Source organism: Gymnogyps californianus, chromosome 2 (genome assembly GCF_018139145.2).
Source record: "Gymnogyps californianus isolate 813 chromosome 2, ASM1813914v2, whole genome shotgun sequence".
Taxonomy (NCBI): domain Eukaryota; kingdom Metazoa; phylum Chordata; class Aves; order Accipitriformes; family Cathartidae; genus Gymnogyps; species Gymnogyps californianus.
The window spans coordinates 125,566,113-125,587,935 of NC_059472.1; the positions used below are offsets into that span (position 1 = coordinate 125,566,113).

At 41.0% G+C, this 21,823-nt stretch overlaps 1 protein-coding gene across 3 annotated transcripts in view; it reads right to left on the minus strand.

Moving 5' to 3' along the window:
- Positions 1–3,566: 3,566 nt before the first annotated feature.
- UBE2E1 (ubiquitin conjugating enzyme E2 E1) overlaps positions 3,567–21,823 on the minus strand; it is a 45,176-nt gene continuing 26,919 nt past the window's right edge. For all 3 annotated transcript variants that reach the window (XM_050890822.1, XM_050890821.1, XM_050890823.1), the window contains 3 exons: positions 11,001–11,133; positions 4,730–4,877; positions 3,567–3,727 (listed from right to left, as the gene is read on the minus strand). In XM_050890822.1, the coding sequence (XP_050746779.1) occupies positions 3,630–3,727; positions 4,730–4,877; positions 11,001–11,133 (379 nt within the window). In that variant the 3' untranslated portion in view covers positions 3,567–3,629. The remainder of the gene's footprint in view (positions 3,728–4,729; positions 4,878–11,000; positions 11,134–21,823) is intronic.

Below are 21,823 nucleotides of genomic sequence, written 5' to 3' on the forward strand. Positions count from 1 at the left end.
GCAACCGTTCCCAGAGGGAGTGGCCAGCTTTTGGCCTCTAACAGCCTCTTATACTAAGATACTAGCTTTTCTTTATATTTGAAGAAAAGAGTGGGGGGAGGGAGTGAACTGAAGTACCCAGTTCCCTCATTTCCCACTAAATTAATGTTGTTTTGAACAAATATTGAGAATTTCACTGTGAGTCAGCAAAACCACGAGCAATATTTGCACTGTCATATCATAACTGCTAAATAGTGTGCTTAATGATCACAATTAAGCTGTGTGCTTATAGCATTGCTCTTCCCGAATACTGACAAATAAAGTCCATCAGCATTACTAATGTCAGAGCAGCAGTACAATTCACTAAAAATTAAGCAGGTATTCCTACCTTTATAATGAAGGTAGACGAAACTGTTCATGTGCTTTGCTCAATATAGTTTGGATTGCTGTGGCAAAGGAGTAAGATAAGAGAGCAATTATGAATGAGCAAGCTCTTGTAATGACCTGCTAGAAACATTCAATTGTTTCCATTGCAACACTGCAGCTGAGTAAGCACTATAGCACGGCCTCCCCCAACCTGGCTAGTAATAGTCATTGTCCCCAGCGATGCTGCAGAACACTCCCTCCTCACTCATTTCCTACCGAACACACGTGTACTCAAGGCTTCTCCCTATCCAGAAGACTCCGCATCTGCCTGCGTGCTTGGGAAGTGGGGGTGACTGCAGAGCAGCAGCGGTTCACCTCCTTGCTGCAGCCTCTCACCAAGGAAATGGTTATATTCCTCCTCTTCAGCTCTGCAGAACCCTTCTTCTAGAAGGGACTTGATTCAGCTTTGGATCAATCAAAATACGCGAAGACCTCTGCTAACCGCACACCGTCACTGAAGCTGACCCTTGAGCCAAGAGAGTGCAGGTTGACAAGTGAGAATTAACTTAAAACGTGTGGAGATGGAAGGAACGGAGATGACTGGTTCCTGTCCAGTTCTGCACCCCGCAGACTCGGTGCTAATTCCACTGCCAAGACTGATGTCACCTGTAGGCTGCCAGAGCTGTGTCATGCGAGATCGGCTTGCTCACTTGCTCCCCTGGACACTCAGGACTTGACAATGTTTTAAGAAAGGCAAGAGGAAAAGGGATCTTCTGAACGACTAAGGCCATTTTTCCAAACAGGTTACATAAAGGCAAACACTTTATCTTTGATTTGGTTAAATTAATTAGAAACGAGTTTAGATCATTTTGGGCATTCACATGAACAACCATCACCCACTGTTTTCTTTCATAAGCTTATTGTGATGCTTTTTAAGCACTCAAATCAATTGTCTTTTCTAAATATTTTATTGACAAGTGATGGAAAATGTAGTGTCTCCTCTGCAAACAATCTACACACAGTAGCTGGTACTGAGTAAAAATAAAACTCACTGTAGTACAGTTTTACATAGCATTAATAAGTACAGAGTATAATGTAGTAGCTACTACATTACATACTACATAGTAGGGCAGAACATGTATTTTGTTCTTACTATTCCACTGACTCAAAACCTGTCCTAGGTCACTGGGATCACTTATCTACTACAAAGCTAGACAGTCCCTTCACAAGATAATGGAGAAAAATTATTATAAAAAAGAAAAATAAATTAGTAAATTGAACCATCTTTCTCTGTTCCTCTTAAACTTCTATCCTGCTGAATAAACACTGTGCAGATCAGTCACCCCAAATCAGCTCCCTCCCCCCTGCCAGCTACAACAGTTAATTTGGCATGTCCTGGTAGCACAAAGCAAGGAGCCGACAGAAACCTACGGAGATTAAGCAATTTACCTCCTCACTCAGTAAAGGAGAGGAGGGAACGATTACCAGGGGTGCTCCTGGTGTGATGTAGCTATATACCCATAATTTTCCTAGGCTGAACCAAACAGCTGAGGGAGCTCATACACCAAAACATACATTGTGTCACAAGAAGGCAGTTTAGCAGATGAGGCTAACGTCCTAGTATCCACAACCACCCAGCAAAGGAAGGGTACCTCTAATTAACAGATTACTTTGGACCAAGTTAGATTTGATCTATATATAGATAGGAAGAGCAGTATATAAATAAAATATACACAGAATTTATTTTAAAGTACCAAAACAAATCCAAGAGTGCACATAACCACATTGCACTCACAAGAATGTTGCAAGGTGAAGTACTTGCTGTGTGAAAATGAATCTGTACTTCCGGCCTTTACCTTAAGGGAGTGGTCAAAAATGCCATATCCACAACTAACTGCCTTGTTGCTACACACCTTAATGTAAACACCATGTCTCTAGGAGATAATCTTTGTAGGTAGTTAAAGGATCTACAGATTAAGTCTCCTTTACTCTCCTTTAAGGTGTCTTCTGCTAGCTTACCAGGACACGATTTCGCCTCCTCTTCCAAGTGGGAACAGACCACTCCATCAGAAAGCTGTGAAGATATTCTCTTCTTCCTTTTACCTCCTGCCTGTTTCCCTTCCAGATCTCTTACACTGTTCCAGCTGTACTTTCAAATAATGTGCCAGTCCTGAAAAGCCAGTGCTGTGAAAACTGAAGCTAAAAAGTAACTAGCACGGACTCCGTGGCAGGTTACCTCCTCATGGGCCGAGCCAGCCTGCGCAACACTTACACAGTAAACGGTTGAAAAAGGTTTTACGCTGTCATTCATTGTATGCTTGTCTAGAAGCATCTTCCCGAAATAGCAGCAGTGAGTGCACTCACCTGCAGATCTCCCTTGTCCTTATCCATACTGTAATCCTCAAAGCGTACTGGGAGACACTGTTCTGGCAAAATGACAAAGCAAGGCACTAAGCAGAAATCTTTTCTTCTTCTTTTTTTTAAACATCTTTTTATTAGCACAGTAACAAATGCAGACTTAAGTAGCCCACAACATACAACCAATCCACTGAGTGACTCCTATTCCACGCCTTACAGTTAAACAGCTTAAGGTATTTCACTACAGGTTACCGTAAGTCCTGATTAAACCCTTTATTCTTTTCACAAAGATAGATTGGCTTATAAAATAATACATTAACTACTTCTCATTTCATATATGAGGCCATATATCCACCTCTCCGTATCACAGATCATGAGATGACAGTCTTTAAAAAGGATTTGTTAAATACCAATGTGCCCTCCATAGGGGAAAACAATCCCGACATCTTTTTACAAAAAAAAAAAAAAAAAACCAAACCAAAAAAACCCCAACCCGAAACAAAATACCCCCCCCAACCCAAAACAAAACAAAAAGCAAAAACAGTGTGTAGAGTCTTGAAAGGACTTTTACATAAATGTCAACATATGTACCTGTACAAAATTAAGCTGTTTTAATCTTTTACATATTGCAAGCAAACTGAAAACCAAAGTCTAAGAAGTTTACATTCTTCTCGGTACTGTATGTGAGCTAATATTGCTGAACTAATTACAGTCTTAAAATATGCTGTTACCAATCCTAGCTGTCTACTGTAGCAAGATACCTTAAGTTACAACAACAAAATCTTAGGAAATAAAAGACTGAATAAAATCTGTTATAGAAATACCCTAACTCTTTACCAGCACCCTCCCTCCCCCCACCCCTTCAAAATCATAAGCAGCTCTTTCCATCACAGACGAATAATGTAAGAGTTTGACGAAAATCCAATTTATGTAGCATATCTTTTGGTCCATTGTCTGGCCATTCTGTCATGCTCTGCTCTGTTAGTCATATACTGAGTGGCAATACTTCCAACCAGGGGGTCAGCTGAAAAGAAAACAAACCACTTATTTCAGACAAGTTACCGAATAAAAACTTAAAAATAAAGTGGAAGTGTGAATTTAATACAAGGGAATCACACAGTTAAGGTACATTGCAACAATCTAAACATACTGAATTGATGGTCTGTATCTTCACTGATTTGTGTGTATTTATGGTGACGTACTAATCTATTACTTAATACAGAGCGAAATGCCAATTAAAGTTTTAAGGAGTTTAAAAGACAACAATTCAATAGTCATATTTTGCATTACTGAGGACTTTCACAGATTCGTGTGTTTCAGGTTTATTTTGCCCCTTCTAAAAGTGCCTGGGACATACTCATTGCTAAGTGTACTTGTATCAATATAAATCTGCCTTCTAGGAGAGATCAGATCTCAAGGAGAGGTTTTATTTTTCCAACAAGTTTACTTTAATTATACATAATATAGTGTGAAATCTGGTGTTTCTCTCATCTTTAGACACATACAGAAATACAACCTGTAAAATTGACTTTGGAAACCAAGACATATTCCTCTTAACTGGTGTGGATAACAGGTGGGTAAGAGAAGCAGCGAGGACTACTTGTGGCATAGTTGGACACTGGTTTTACATGGACGATGGAAAGTAAAAGGCTAATCCCCTTGTTTTCAGAACTGCGTTTGTGGCTCTTCTACTGAATTACTACAGTCCTACAGACCAGCGAAGAGTGTTTAACCCTTACCCAAAACCAGAGTTGGTTTGGAAGGGGAAGGAGTTTTCATGTGCAGGAGGAGGACCGCCGCTTTCCTCGCGGGTCAGCCTGAGGAGCGGTGAACAGCAGGCAGGTAGGGTGTATCACCTCCACCACCTCCAGCCCCTCTCCGGCTGCCCTGGAGAGGGAAACGTGCTGCGCTGGAGGCCAGAGCCATGCTGGCCGAAGCCAAGAGGATGAGATGAGGGCCATGTTATTCAGGTGCCGGGTGGGGTGCAAGGCGGCAGGCGGCCTGTGTGGCCGTGCAGGGCACTTACCCGGGTTGCAGTCTGTGAGGAGGGAGCAGATGGAGAGGAGAACTTTAGAAATGGTTAACGCTGGACTCCAGTTGTCTTTTAAAATGTCCAGGCAGATGACGCCTTGGCTGTTAATATTACAGTGGTAGATTCTTGTCCGAAACGTTACCTGCAAGAAACGGGTATTAGCGGGTGTGCTGGGGTACCACACACAACTGTGATAAAGCGACAGGCAGTACAAACTGAAGGGAAAGGCAAAGAGCCCACGCACGCTGGCGGAGAAGAGGGCACGAAGGGCCGGCCGGCCTTTCGGCCCGGGCTCAGGCTGACTGACCGAGCCAGGGCCGGCAGGCTGGCACCCGCTCCGGGGCCGGGCCGGGCCGGGCGGGCTCCCCGGGCCGCCGCCGCCCTCTCGCGGCCGTTGGCGGGAGCACACCCGCCCCCCGCCGCCGGGCCGGGCCGGGCCGGGCCGCCTCGGGGGTTCTCCGACACCCCCATCTCTACCGACCGCAGCCGCCTTGCACTAAAAAGACATTTCCCACCGGTGGTTCCAGGGTAAAATAAAAGATACAGCCCGAGGACATCTTTGATGCCAGAGGCAAATCAAAAAGAGCCTGATTTAAAATAAAAAAGTCTCACGAGCGCGTGGCTGGCAGTACCGTTTCTAGCCCCTCCGAGTACACCTGAGCAGTGCTAAACACACCGTGACAGGTGACAGCACAGGTTTCCCATCCCAAGGAGAGGAAACCCAAATGTAGGACGTGGGTGACTTAGCTGAGCCCGGGGGTGAATCACTGCGGCCTCAGCACGGGCTCATGACTGACAACACATTCACCATCTCCCTGCAAAACAAACGGCCAACTTTCCAACCTTGGGTGCTTACGGTCACTGTGAAACCCAGGTTGCAGGGTCTTTAAATTTTTTTTAATTTTTTTTTTTTTATTACATCTTTTTGCTCACAGCAGCAAAGCGGCCTGGGGCTTTAACACCAGCATTTTTCTCCTGCAGGGCTCCCAAGGACTTGTAAAATCCCCCAGACAGGCCAGGGCACTTGGAATCGTGGCTCCCATCACTTCTAAGAGCTCAGCAATCGCGGGAGTTGGTTGGATTTTATTATTTTCAAATCTGGGAGATGTGAATGAGCTGGGCAGCTTGCCACAGAAGTTATCCGAAAGGGAAACAAAAGCACCACAAGCCGTTTTCAGGAGAATACAATGTGACCTGCAGAAAGGCCTTACTCTGACTCACTGGATGAACAGCGACAACAAATTTGGTGGAACTTGCATGGATTAGGATTATCTGCGTGAATAAAGGTTGGCAGGTTCATGCCCTAAATCCTCAGAATTTGTCAGCTATCCACACCCACAAATTTTATTGTCTGTTTATAGGTCACGGGGGTATTTGCGAAACACACTCAGTAAGCGTGCAGTATAACAAGAACACACTAGTGCTTTCTCTCGAGATGAGACCAGCCCACACATAAAACTTGCCAGCCAACCTTCATTTTTTCTACTGTCTTTCTGATGCAAAAATTTTGCCTGTGACCCTCCCTCTCGCAAGCTCGGGGAGCAGGCACGGGGTGGGGTGACACAGCTACAAAACCCCAGTGCCTGGCGTGTCCCCGTGCACTGCATCCATGCAGTGTTTCCAAGAACGCTCCCGATGCACAGAGCACACAGGCTATTTTTGGACTCGCAAAAGCAGTTACTTGTCACACAGGAGACACCCACACTGCATGCTTGGGGAGACTTTCTGCTTTGTTCCTTGTAAGCTGCTTGAATTTTAGATTAAAACAGGAAGCAAACAAACAAAAAAAAACTCAAATCCCTACACTTTTGCACATTACGGGTGGGAACAGCAAAATGTCTGCAAGAAAGCAGGGATGTGTCCCCCTCCCACACCTTCTGCAACAAGCTGCAACTCCAAAACCAAGAACCCCTGCTGCTTTCTACCTAGGGGAATCTTAAAGGTATAGCAGGTAAGAAACCAAAACGACCTTCGTTTCCCAGATCATCTAACCCTCAGAGGAAAAGCAGCAATGACTCCCTACAGTCATGTGGAAGTCCACGTACATGAGCCTGAGCAGAGGGCGGATCTGACTCTGTGGTACCTGCCCCAACCCACACTGTTTAGGGCAAAACAGAAGTTTGTGGCATTTGCAGTTGCTGGCAATGGCTCTGCCTGGGGTTCCCGAGCAGCCCAGCCCCACTGCTTGCTCAGTATTTCTCTATTTGACCTGCAGCTTTGGTCTCCTTCCAAGAAGGCTTCTAAATGTAGGTGAGGTAATAATTCTAACAGATTAAACACTTCCAGAAGGGGAAGCGTGGAGTATTTCCAAGTTGATACAATAAGGACCAAATTAACAGAGAGGTCAAGAGTTCTAATTTGTAGAGACAGAAAGTTGCTAGTCCTGATTCTGAGCACAAAAGCTAAATACTCTGTAGGCAGCCTCTCAGTCCGGTTGACTAATAACTGATAACAAAGCATGAATCCTGTTTGCCTTTAAGAATAAGACTTACTTTTTAATTATTATTTGTGCAGGAGAGGAAAGAGAGAAAGAAAGAAGACTCCCATATATTTGCAGAACAGCCTGGTTCCTTAAGAAACCTTAAGATATAATCCTTAAGGGTTATATCCATGGCACTAAAAGCAGTTTTCTCCAGTTAGAGGAGCTCTACCTAACCAAAGCACTGTGGGAAAAATCTAAATTTGTTTTCACTTAAGCAGCAGGTCAGAACTGGGATGGTGTTAGACACATGTAGTCCAGCTGTTTGCCATTTACAATTTTTGCTGATGGTACAAAAGCCAGCTGTGCAGGGAACCCAAGTGAAGCTGGGAGAGGGGGAGGAATTGGAGGCCCACTTAAAAACAAACAAAAATATTTAAAGTAAATGTACATTACACCTTAAAGAGGGAAGAAAAAAAGAAAAAAAAAAAAATCACATAAATCTAGCAGACTCAGACCAAAACCAAGAGAAACTGAGTTACTTAAAAGGTAGTACAATGTATTCAGGGTCAAGAGAACAGCATGTGGAATAGCAGAAAAATATAGTGTAACTGAACAATCCTTTGGAAATATCCCACCTGAGATTACATTAATGCAGTAACTACACAGACTTAAGCACAGCTTTTGAGAAGACATAAAAGAAGCTAATCTCAACCTTACCCTGAAGTGATAGCAGAGGTTAATTTACACAAGCAGCAAAATAGGAGTGGGGGGAAGGAAGTGGTTAGAGGTTACAAATACAAATGATCGAAGCACACACCAGGTCAACACAAGCTACTGTTTTCACCTCAATAAATGAATGTATATAACTATAATGTAACTCTTGGGAAAACGTCCATTGTAATAGTACAAAAGAACAGCAATCATCTTGAGGACTAAGTACTGAACTCTTAAATTCTAATTATACTTGTTTATTGCATTCTCCTGAATCTAGGCCCACCCAGCATGTGCCTGACTCAATTGCTATCTGAAACAAAGGCAAAACCAGAATACCGTACCAAATGAGAAAACACAAAAGCAGAGAACAGATTAATGCTAACATCTTCAAAGTGTTGTATGGAAAGCTCACTAAATGCAAAAGAACTCCATTATACGTATTTAGGACAGGAGAGAGAGTAACTGTCCCTGTATCAGATTTCTCCCACTCAAGTTCCTTGTACTGTGCAATGCATTTCCAAGTCAAATTTTAAGACCTTTAGTTTCTCCAGCCTCAAGTACAGTAGCGCAGTCCCCTTTTATACCCTTCCAGGAATCTGTTAATAGCACTTCCAGCACAGTCCTCTGGCTCTCCTATAGCAACATCCTCCCCCCAAAAGTTTGCTCCAACATACTGAATCAAACCCTCAGCTGGAGCTAGATCCAGTCCTCAAAGGCTGCACCTGTGTATCCACCATCACACATCTCTAGGATGCTTGTCAACCACACAGCATTTGTCAATAGTGGCTATGCCTCAACACCTTCTCTCACGCATATGCCTAAGGGCTTGGAAGCCAGCCAGGATGACCAGTTTCACCTCACTTTAAGAAGGTAAATCCTTTAATGACATTTCATTTTCAAGTTATGAAATGCGTTCTACTATAGACACTTCACCACAGGGTGGCCCACAGCAGGGACTGTCCTCGTAAGAATTTCCAAGGACTCAAAGAAGCAGTAGAGCTTTTCTTCCACTGGTCTTGCAAGGCTTACCAAGGAAGATTCAAGGGAAACTAGTCCTTTCACTCCAGAGAGCTTAATCTTTTCAAAGGCCAAGGCTTTTGAAATGACCTTCAACCATTCTACTGCTCTACTAGTGCTTGTCATCAAAATGATACACTGGGTTTTGTTTCAACTAGCTGTTTCTTTATTTCTTGCCCTAAAAGACAAACATAGGAAGGCTATGGTAATTACATTAGTCCTACCACTTCCAGATGACCCACAAACAATATTTATCAGTCACTGCAAGCAGTTGGGCAATCTGAAATCAACAAATTAGTGGGAATAAAAGCAGGAGCAATATGATAATTATATTTTCCACATTATCATTGATTAACACTAGCGTAGGTGTTAACACAGGAGCCGCTATAAGAGTCTTTGGTTCTCAGCAAAAGAAAGGTTCTTCATTTAAACCTGAAGTACCCAAGTAGCACAAGTACGTTCTATTAGAGCACTGCTACGCTTTCTCCTATATCCCATCTCAATGTGACTGAAGCTATATGTATTTTATTTCCATATACATATGTGGTTTGTAAACCAACTTGGACTCTGCTAGACGAAAGACTCCATTTAAATGCAACTCTGCTACAATACAGTTAATCTCCACTAAACTAGTCTTTTAAGGCCTCACTAAGTGATGCCTGTTTTCTTTTTAATCCCATCCTTCTTTTCATCTGGGTGAGGGTTTAGATCCAAAGATAAAGGCAAAGAGATCCCTGTCAGAAGGGCAGAGCAAAAAGCAGGTCTGAGCTGGAACGATAAAACTGTATCTTTGGTTCTGCATCAGGGAACTTGGCATATAGGGCTGTCTCAATACTACTGGTAGTTATAATATGGTCTTGTAAGGCATCAGGCTGGATAAACCTGGGATGATAAATGCTTCTGACCTGTAGCATAGAAAGCAAAGGTGTAGCAAAGCACATGTGGGAAGGTAAAAGCTCCCTCTTTAAATGCTTACGGGGCTCATGACATAAGATATTGCACATAGTCAGACAATAAATTATCCAATGCAAACTAATTAAACCAAAATAATGAAAAACTATTCTGAACTCAATTAAACTCTAAGGCAAGACACGAGAACCATCTGTGCTGCCAGAGAACCTCCAAAGAGGGATGGACAGGCATCAGCAGGAAATCACTAGAGGTGTCCCAAGGTAGACCATGCTGCTTGTGAATCAGAGCCCTAGCTTAGGGGTAGAATTTAAGGTCCTGTTGATGCTACCAGAAACCCTGAAGTTATGCTAGCAAGAACAATCAAACAGTTTCCTTAATTTGGGAAGCTTGTATTAATTTGTCTGGTATGACCAATTAGCCCTGTCTCCACTGAGATGGACTGATGGCCTGAACTATGGCAAGTCCCTTCTACTGCAGACTAGACCAAAGTCTGAAGATGGGGCAGTCATTGGCGTTTATCTCATCAATGAAGCAACTTTTAAGTAGAAAGTTAAACACGCACATAAATGCTTTCAGATACAAGGCAAACATGAAGTGTATACACAACCACCTCTTCTTGCAACCCAACATTCTTCCTCTGGCCAAGTATGTGAACCACAAGATAATATTCACTTGCACTGGTATTTGCGTTTTAGCATCGGAACACAACAACACTGGAATAGAAGAGCTTCACAAACACAACACACCTACAGAAGTAGTTTGTTACTGTACAAGTAGGTGAACAACACAAGTACCCAACAAAACTGAAAAATTAAATACTACTTTAGTGGCCAAAACACACATAACTGTTATGCTTGTGGTAACTGAGTGGTTTGAGAAACAAGTATTTGTATCCTTTCTCCTCTCCCCAAGTTTATTTACTTTTCAGTTTCTCAGTCCTGTCCCCATGCTTGCACTAATTGCTTAGGACCTCTTATAAACAGAAGTAGGATAAAAGAAAACAAGCTCTAAAATAGTGATCAAGAGGATTGGAAAAGCTGTTAACATTAGCTAATAGAAACCAATGTAATGTCTGAAATGAGCTTAGGCTTGTTCTTAAAGAGAGTGGCTTTCAAATGGGCTGCATTGCATTAACACTGCTTGCTATTTGATGGTCTGTTGAGCGTTCATGACTTAAGACGTCAGCTACAGGTCTCTTACCTTTGGAGGCTTGAAAGGATATTCTGGCGTAAATGTGATGTCAAGGAAGAAAACACCTCCCTCATAGACTGAACCCGGAGGTCCTAGAATGGTTGATCTCCATTCGTAGATGTTATCACCTTTGGGGCCAGCGCTAAGAGATAAAAAACACCAAATGGTTTAGAAATATTACCGCAGTTCAAATAAATATGACCTCTTACATTCTTCAAGTATGATATGGAAGACAGTTTTCAGTGTTACACTTCATATACCACCTGAAGTAAAGACAGGGATTAAAAGTAGACTGAATGCTTCCAAAATCTCAGAGATCTTACCTGGGCTTATCAGCGTTCCAGACTGTTTAGCAAAGCTGAGAAACTAGAGGTGGGGTATAGTTTTCAGCTTCTGTCTCCTGACATTTATAAGAGCAGCATTGCCCAGAACAACTCCTAAACATGCTACACTACCTCAAGACAACAGAAAAGTTAAGTTTCAAAGAACAATTTCCTACTGTATTTCAGAAACGGCTCTTCCAGCTCAGCCTTAATAAAACTGCACCACAAAGACCATACTAAATAAATTAAGGACTTATGTTGATTTTATTAATCTTGTGTGTTCTTCAAAATTAAAATACAGTCCTGCATTATTGCTAAACCAAGGCTCATGGTATAATTGAAGGAATCCAAATACATGATGATACTCTTAAATGTCAAAATTTTCTACACTTCTACCATTTTGCTACACTGATTTCTAAAACGAGGCCACATGAACTCATCCCATTGATATTGTTTGTATTGTGGAACTGCTTTTGTAAGGGGAATTAAAATCACTGTGTCAAATGAAAACAGCGCTTTCTCAAATCAGCTTTGTCTAATTCTAGATTCTCCCTAACCTGCCAGCAGCTCACCAAGAGCAGTACAAACTAAAGGTGTTGCAGAACACAAATGTCTGCTTGTTGAAAATTAGTTTTACTGAGATCCTCAGACAACTGTATTCTGTAGTGTGCCATATGTCACTGAGTATTTCTAAGTACAGCTCAACGTATAAAGCCATTAATGGTTTAGGACTCCATTGCTACCTCTTTCTTTCTGTGCTGCTATGGTAATATTTTATCTGTAAGATGCCAGAGCTGAAAACTCCCTTTGCATATAGGGAGGTGCTGACACAGCTTTTTCCATCATGGATGTGCTATGACTTTGGAAATCTCTTCTCCCCTTGTTCTGTAAGGGGCTGGATTTTAACATCCCTAACACAATGAAAACCAGCCTTGCCCTTCTTTTCTTATTCTTTTAACAAGGCTAATATAAGACAGAAGGATAAAAAAACGCTCTTTTCATATTATAACAATCATGGAGCAGTATTACTTGAGGGGGAAGGCAATCCAATAAGTTCAATATATACATGACAATATGCATTTGATTATCATGTGAAGGGAACCAGAGTAATTGCTAGGTGTTAGTAACAGTGTTACAAATAGAAATACAATTACAAAAATACAAATTCTCAATGTAACAACAGTGATCAGAGACATGTTTTCTTCCCCCTGCTCTTTGCAGTACTGGTGAACATGTTCTTGACAGCAGGGGAATCAGGGGAGAGAAAGGGAGTTAATTCTGTTATCAAACCTGAAATTTTATTTTCAGATTAAACTAAAAAGAAAAGTTCACAATATGTTGGTGCTAAGTAGTTCAACAATAGTGAAGCTATGACTAAAAGCACGCTTCCAGGGGAAGGAAAGCATGTAAGAAAGCAGTAAAGGGAGACAGGTTCTCTGCAAAGTGATGCACCAGCCACTAGGGAAAGATTTCTCTCCTCAGAACACAAAACCCCGTGCAGCTCAAGATCGGTACTAAATTAAAGTAAAAGCTATTCCATCCTGAACACTCCTGGCATCCCGCTCCACTTTAATGGCTTGTCCCTGTCCTATGCAGGTCTATATATTTGGGCACTCAGTACTCTCCAGCTACCACTTGTGCATTAGACTGGAAGAGCGTTGTATTTCGACAGGAAGCTCTACCTCTTGAAAGACATCAGCCTAACTCTGCAAACTTACTGGAAAGGACTCTCTGGGGCACCCTTAGCCACCACTCCAAGGAATCACCTCTTTATGTACGTCTTAGCAACCTACTGACACACTGTCATTACTGCAAGTTGCGCTGGCGATCATCCTCCCCTCCCTCCCCTAAAGATGGAGCCACTGAACGGAACAGGTACTTGAGCTTTGTTAGCACCGATTTACTGTTGGAATTTATATCACGAGAACTGCCAACTGGGAGCACTTCAGCACTCAAGAAATGTGATGTGCGATTAGCACTGAATACAACCCTCTGAACCAACGAGAAATATTTCAACATTTTTGCATTTTATTTCCAGCTTCAACCCAAAGGACTGTCAATAAAAAATCCCCCAGACTTAAAAAATAATATATTATTATTTGTAATAGTCTTAGAAATCTCTTGTATCCTATTAGGTTTCCAATTAGAGCTATCACTGCATGCAAGTAATATACTGCTAGACCTCCGTATTAAAAGAGTGCAACATCTTTGTAAGACATCAGTAGGCTTTAACAGTGATGTACTAAGCTTACCTTTTAAGCTTTTCATAATTCAATTAACAGAGTGAAATAGCTGTAGATGTCCAATTTTTACATATTAACATTGATTTCTTATAAAGGAAAGACTGAAAGAGGAAGATGCAAGTCAGCTTCAGAGTGCAACGTTGCTTGGATTTAAATTTGGATTAGGTAATATCAAGCAGCTCAAGAAGACCTAGTGCTTAATAGAAAGTGATGATACCGGACCACAGCATAAGTGCAGCGGCATTAACTTTTGGTGGAGCTATAAAAACTATCAAAGGTTAAAGATTACATTCTTTGTTTAAAATCCTTGCAATTATTTGCTTCAAAAAGAAATTCACTGATGCACAGATACAGGGCTCACAGGCACAGCTGCCACCTTGCCTGATGTGTGTCACCACTGCTCAAATTAAGTGTCTAGCTCTACTAACGCAACATTTTGAAGCTGTCCAACATATGACCACTGGGAAGACAATTTTAACCAATTAAATAGAAATTGTTTTCACTGCAAGACACGAGTATGAGAGCAACAACTGCCTGTATTGAACTCAATAGCCCACAACCTCTTCACTTCCAAAGAAAGAAATGAGACAAAGACCAGTAATGCAGAGCGAAAGATGACATCCGAAAGAAAACGGAAAAAATCCCAACCCATCATTATCATATTAGGCAGCATGTGTTACACAGCAGTGCAATCGAGATCTCTCTTCCCTGGAAAAACAGTGATATACTCAGTGAAGATGCGCTGCACCCACTGTAACAACTGTTTCTGATCATTCCCAAGTTACTGCTGGCTTATCCTCTGGACAGATGTTATGACAGTAACGCCCTTAGGAAGCTGCCCAGTGCCAAGGCAGTTTTTGTTCAAGGACTATCTAACTTCCCAAGGGCAGAAGCAGCAGTCCGAATCCTCCTGGTAAATGCAAGGCAGAGAGAAAGTCTCGGCACAGGTGAGACCAAGCTCCAAGTTCTGCCTGGGCCAAGTCCCAACCAGCCTTGTGTCACTTGGAAAAAAATCTCATCTTGCTCTGCCTCCCTTTGCTGGCAGGCGCCATGTTCCTTCTCAACTTAAAAACCAAACAGGTAAATTAGAAATGCCCGCAGCAGAGGCTGGGGAGCAGAATGATGCCTGGGTGAATTGGCTGCACGCTCAGGTGCCTTGCAGTACTGAGCAACTGTAAACATAGGACTGTCTCAGAGATAGGTGTTCATGGAGAAGACACACACACATCTTTTTGTGTATTGAAAAGGCTGAAATGACAGATAGTCTGCAAGAACAGCCAGCCTGTGGCTTTTTCATGTTAAGCCAGCCAGATACAGCCTCCACCTCAGGCATACATTACGCGATACCACTCTGCTATTTTTGGTGCACAAACTCAGCTCCCTCCACTGCCCGGGCATCCCTGGGGAAATCACTCAAAGTACGCCTATGCCATGGAGGGAAGGCAGGATTTTTTGGTGTTCACCACATATAGCTAATGTATGAAAATCCCTGGGAACACACGGCTGGTACTTCCCAGGAGAATGACTCAGAAAGAGCCCACTGTTTATGTTAACTTGCTAGTACATTTGGAAACTACCTAGTCCTCTCTAGGAGTTGACGAAATGATAACATAAGCTTTTCCTCTAGTGAAAATACAGCCTGGTGAATACTTCAGTTCCTCTTCTTTGAGATATGGAAAGCACACAATAGCAGGTCACTGTAGTGATAAATTAATCAAAAATTAGTTGATGCTACAGACACTAGGTTAATACCCTGCTATACCAAAGAGGCATATATTCCTTTTAAAAGCTAACTAATTTAGCAGAGTAGTTTAAAAATGCCAGAGACGGCTATCCGCCAGGATGGTGAGAAGAAGGGCAATTTCATGGTATGTTGAAGTAAATAACAGCTAATGAAAAACTACAATATATTTCAGTTAAAACCGCAAGTAACAAAACCACGAACTCATACTCCAACTACTCCATATCCCTAGATTCTATTTTTGAGGCTATTTTGCCCTGAACAGGAAGAGTCTGATGCAAGTACCTAAGCTGTTTTGAAGTTGCACACTTGTGGAAAATAAATGTAATTTCCAAAAACACTGCAGACATGACCTTTTCCAAGGGACATAGCTCAAATCAGAAAGCAAACAACATACCAACGGCGCATGGGAATTCCAAGGTGGCAGAGAATCTAATGATCTCCAATGTAAAGCTGTGCCGTTACAAACTGATAGCAACATCAATTTTTTTTTGTTGTTGTTTTATTTTGTAGTAAGAAACAGTGAATGACTAAACATGGAATTGCATCTCAGTCATGTACACATCACCTTACTAGGCAGCTTTAGGAAATATTTAGTTGACTGTTAGAAGGCTTCTTTTTTCCCCTTTCTTTTTCCCCTCCTTTTTTTTTTTTTCTTTCTTTCTTTTTTTTTAAAGATGCAAGCCCAAAACGCATTAGACTTTTTGACTGGCAGGGAGGCAGCATATCATTCTCATGGGAAGTTCTGGTGCACCTTGATTTTCCCTCCTAATCCACCCCATTCCTGACCTCAGGGTAAATATGCTTTCTTTTCTGGTAGTCCACCAAGCGGGTCCATGCTGAGCTTGCTCACCTACATTGTTAGGCTGAATCTGGTGCAGAGATTGCAAAAGTACCCCAGAAGCCCTAGATCACTAGGGGAGGCAGGTGCAGGGTCTACAAAGAAGCAGGACAGCTCATCTAGCTTAGCCATTGAAAAACACACACTTACAAACCCCTCATTCAAAGAAATTTTGCTCTACAGGTTTTTAAGCAAGCTGTGTTAAAAATGGGAATGTCGAAGAACAGAGTTAAAACCAACCAAACAAAAAAGCAGCTAATCCATTGGCCACGATGTCACTTTGAAAACTTCATATTGATGCATAGCTCTAATTTTAGAAATAAATTGTCAGCTTGTGCACATGCTTTAGCTACCAAAATGTATTTTTATTACTATAGCACTGAGACACTCCATTCACAGACAGGACCCCACTATGCTAGGCATGCTACAATGCAATCCAAAGACTCGTGTACACAACTTACACAGGTTTTTCATTTGTAAAATAAGCATTAAGACATTACACAGTTATTAGGAAGAAATTCAATGAGACAAGACAGAAGTACTTAAAAGGATACCCTGGGCCATCCACTTAATTGCCATTTTTCAGTCAAGTAATTTAAAAGTGGGATATAATTTTTTTGCCTCCCATTTCTAGTCAAAGTATGGAAATGAAAGGAAAAGAAAGAAAGAAAGAAAAAAAATCACAACACAACAAAACCCCTCCTGGGCAACTGTGGAAAGTTAAAGGTAACATACTGAATTACCATGTGACTACGTGAATCAGCATGATATGTTTTGCCCACTGTCATTATACACAGCCAAGCTGCTCCTCTGTGTTAACATTAGCTAAAAATGATGGATTGACCATAGGTGAAATGCCTACAAGCTCAATGAGACACACAGGGAAAAGACAGCAAGAGAAAAAGTTGCAGCTGGCTTTAATTAAAACATAAGAAGAGAGCAAAGGAGGGAAAGGAGAGATAACTGAGCAAAGATGGAACATTATATTGCTACAGCAATACAAATGATAAAATTGTGAAAACAGAACTTAATTCTCCTTCTAATGCATGTTCGGGGGCATGGTTTTCAAGTACAAAGCAGTAAATATTATTATTTTTCTTGTAACTCATTGAAGGTACTGTATTTTCTGTCTTAAATTTAAAATGGCAGTCACAATATTATTGCACAAGGGTAAGTACCTTACAAATCCCACCACATTTCTAACAGAGGAGAGCATGCACTAAATTTCTGTTTTAGCATGTGGGAAAGCTTTTCCCTTAAGTATCAGACTAATGTAAAATTGGGGAGGGGAGGTTTGAAAAATTGCACATAAATTGCACAAAGCTTAAACTAGAGGATAAACGGTGCAGTGAATTACATTCTTACGAGGTTAAAAAAGGAACTAAATAACTAAATAGCTCTGATAATGGAGCTGATAAGGTGTTATGCAGGGATTTATGAGACTTCAAGGAAAATTGTTTCAGGGGGATTTCTTTGTGGGAAGAAAAAAAAAAAGACTAGGTTTTCCAGTTTATATAAAAAAATACTTGGCAATAAGATCACACAACAACCAAGAGCCTTATCGTTGCCAAGATCTCACTCTTTTCAATTGCAACAGGAAGAGAAATGCCCAGGAGTACTTGCAAATTTAGGACCTTCACCTGAAATATTTCAGTTCTGCAAAATATTACTGTGAAGTTACTACTAAACTACTTGGTGAAAAGGCCAACCCTCTTGAATAATTTCACTGCACAGTTTGATTTTTAAACCAGGCTTCAAAGATTTAAAATAAAATCTCAGTTAACAGGGAGGTCAGAAGGAGACTTACGATATTCTCAGGAGTGTGCTGCAGCTCTATTTAGTTTAACAATAATCACTTCAATTTAGGAGCAAGTCCTCATAAAAAGGTTCAAGAGAAATTAATCCATTTAGCATTGGTTCCAAAATTGAAAATAAATCCAGCCTGCTCAGCTCTCAAGGGCTTCCGTTTTCCTTTGCAGTGGCTTCTTCCTAGCGTTCTCCACCTCAAAGCACTGGAAGTTTGTCCCACTACATGTAGGAACATTTTCAGTGTCCAACATGACTGCAGAGAGGTTGTTTCTGCAAGTCTGTGGCTTCAGTATGTACAGTATGCAAATACAGAAAATGCCAAACTAAGTAGTCAACGAAATTATTTTCGTTGTATGCACATCTGTTTTCCTTTTCTAGTCATAGTTATAGCTTGACACCATGACCAAAAATTAAATAAATTAAAATGTACTGGCTTATATTTGACCTTGCATCTCCCATTAAATAATACTCTGCACAAGAAACAATAAAACAAATTGGGAAAGAGTAGAAGAGAATGTGACTCGCCTAACAATTAGCAATGGCTTATTTAAAATGACAAGAAAATATGATGGTAGAAACCGTGCTCTGCCAACTTAACCTTGTGTTATTTTTACATCAGTTTCCTTCCTGCTATTTGTCAACTGGACTATTAGCTGCCAACGTGGGGACAGAAATTCCTTCACATCATCAGACCTCATTTCCAAATTTAGTATTTATGGCACAGATGTGTAATTTACAATTGGTAAGCAAAACTAGGCAGTTTCACAAATGCACCATTTTTGCAACTACATCATTTGCTTGGGGCCTCTTCACATTCCAACAGGTTTTGGAAGTTGGTATAGAAATATAACCAGTAAACCTATTTGTTTCTGTAATTTCAATGCTTTCGCAAAGCAAATGTACTCTTAAAGTGGTTGCCCAGCATCAAATTGACAGTCCTGTATTTAAAGACAATAAAAGAGAATCAATACTATTAATAAATATGAAAGTTCTTGTGTCGCTAATCTCAGATGTGGCGTACCCCTCAAAAGAAAACAAAAGCTCTACTTCCTCCCGGCACTTACTGGGACATAGTAGATTCTTCACACATGGAAAAGAAACCACCCCCTCTGACAACAAAACAGTTCAATAATGCCCCCTTCCCCCCCATAAGCAGCCCTAATTGTGCTACATGAAATGATCAGAGGGCTCTCCCCTAGATACCATGCTTTATCCATTAGGGAAAATAGAAATCCACCACAATTAACCTGCCATTCCAGAATCAAGCTGGGACCTACATCTCTGTTTCTGTACTCCATGCCCATCTCCTGTCCTCTCCCTATCAGTGTGGGAATATGAAAGGTGGTCTCAATAAACAGATAACAAAAGCCCAGCACATCATAAATATTTAGGCACCCTGTAGTACATCAACTGTAAAACTGCTAAGTTTGGACCCACGTGATCTGGAGGCTTCTGTCTCTTCAAAAGTCACTTGCCCTGTTGAGGGAAGAACAAACAAACAAACAAAAAAGGATCCCACCTATTTCGTAAGTCCACTTATCCAGCATTGAGATAACATAGCGGTCTGGTTATCTTGGACTTGATCATCAGTTTGCCCTATTGATTTCATTATAAGTAGTAATTCTGTAGATCAAGAAACGCATACGCTAAATAACTTAGATCGAAAGGGCAACAGCAGCTACAAAACACCTTGGAAAAACTGGCCCCAGAAAGTTAAAGATGATGTGTAACACTTGGCAAGACGACCCTGCTATGCTGAAAATTGAAAGCAGACAAGACTCTCGAACTTCCCTGAACTAATAAGGACATGGTTCTTGTGGCTTCACCCAACTGTCTCCTTAAGCTAGCTTTCTTACTTCCATGGGGAGAAAAAGGGCTATTTTAAAGAGGGCAGACAATGCATTGCCAGACTAGAGATACACTACCATCTCTCTTGCACTGAACTACAGGAATTCTGTTTAAAGTCTGTACTCAGAACAGATGATACAGTATTTTAAGATTGCTAGTTTATATGCAACTTTAAGTTTTGAAGAGAACATAACCTAAGGAAAAAAATCTGCTCACGTACCACATGCTCCAAAACTGATCCGCCTGTCCCTAAAAACATGCTACAAATTAAAACAAATCCATCAGCCAATCAACACCAACAGTGTCTCTTTCCCATTAGATCAAGGATAGGTAGAGTCAACATCACTTAACTAGAGAACCAGGTCATCCCATTATCTTGCTTCACATCATTATATTGCTTCCCATCAGCATACCGATGCTGATACTTATAACATTATGTCGCTAATCAAAATAGATTATGTTCTGAAGGACATATCTTAACGATACATGAAACCTCGAAAGAAAAAAAAAAAATCTAATCTAGATGTCTTGCCCTTCTCCTTTACCTACATTGAACTCTTTACATTAACTTCCTTTCCTTGCCATTCACTAAATAAATCAAGATCACTGCATTTGGATTAACCTATTTTACTGCAGGTGATAACAGCAAAATTACACAAACCACCCAATACCACAACAAAATTTGGTTACTCTTCTCAAAACAACAACAAAATATTCTCAATTACGCTGCACTACCCAGAGCATCTCTTTCCTGATTTTCACAATTCTAAACTACTATCAAAGTTGCCTAGCAGAAAAGTCATTTGAAAACACTGCCTTTGAGTTTTGAAACTGTGACATGCACAGATTAGAAATTTTATCTGAGAGATCTAAGATGAGAGTTCACTATTTAAGTAAAACAAGATTACCTACACTTTAATACAGCACAGCTGCCAGCCAACTACACTGTAGTCACTAAAAATTGTTTATATACCACTGCAAGTTGTTCTCATTAATAACAGTTGCAAACACAGCCAGTCACAATAACTCATCAGCATTTATTGTAGCAGATACATATGTAAATATTATTCTGAAGCTGACATGAGGGTAAAAGCTTGAAAAACAAAAAATCTTTCAAGAGATTTAAAAACAAAAATAGGCCTTCGATTTTTTGATAGCATATTCACATGCATGAGGATAGCCTGAATATGCATTTGTGGTGGCTTTCTAAAGTTTTATTTTTTTGTTTTCCAAGTATTAGGAACATTAAATTTAATTCACATAAGGAGCCACAAGAGGACTAAGCAGTGCTCTTAAATAACGTATACAGTTTTGGGGCCAACTTGCATGCCTTAACTTGAAGTACAGATACAGTCCTTCACAAATTATCTTTTTTCTCCAGAACCCTATCTGGCAATTCACGTTAAGTAACTTTCCCTCAAAGCAAAAAAACCCACACTATTGACTTTCAAACTTCCCAATGCCTTCACTTCATGACATTTTTGACTGGAAGTATCTCCTGAATGTAAGGAAACATCAAAGACAACAAGTGCCACGCAATAAGAGTTTCAGCTTAGTGCATTACATCACTTACACCTTTTATAAAAAGCATGCCACATTCACACACATAAAAGCCAACACGGGTGTCTGCTCCTCCCTGATTTCCACCAAAGGGAGAAGACTTAGCAACAATTTAATAAGCTGCAAAGACAACACCCACGGGTGGCAGTTAAGTTCTGCTGACAGAGGTCTGCAGCAGGCAGGTAAAAGGGAACTGCCAGGGAGCACAAGAAGTTCAGGCATCCTCCTCAACATCGCTCCCGGTCCCACACGGCTTGGAAACTTTGCTCCTTCAGCTGATCACTGGCATTCTTAGTTTAAACTAAGTTTCAACCTTTCGCTGTCATGGAGGAAAAAAAAAAAAAAAAAAATCATGCTAAGTTAACACTGTAATTAGCTGAAAACACTGATGTTAAACAATACTTCAGGTATGTTCCCATGATCTGGAGGCTTTTCCAGTCATTAAAAAAAAAAAAAAGACATATTTT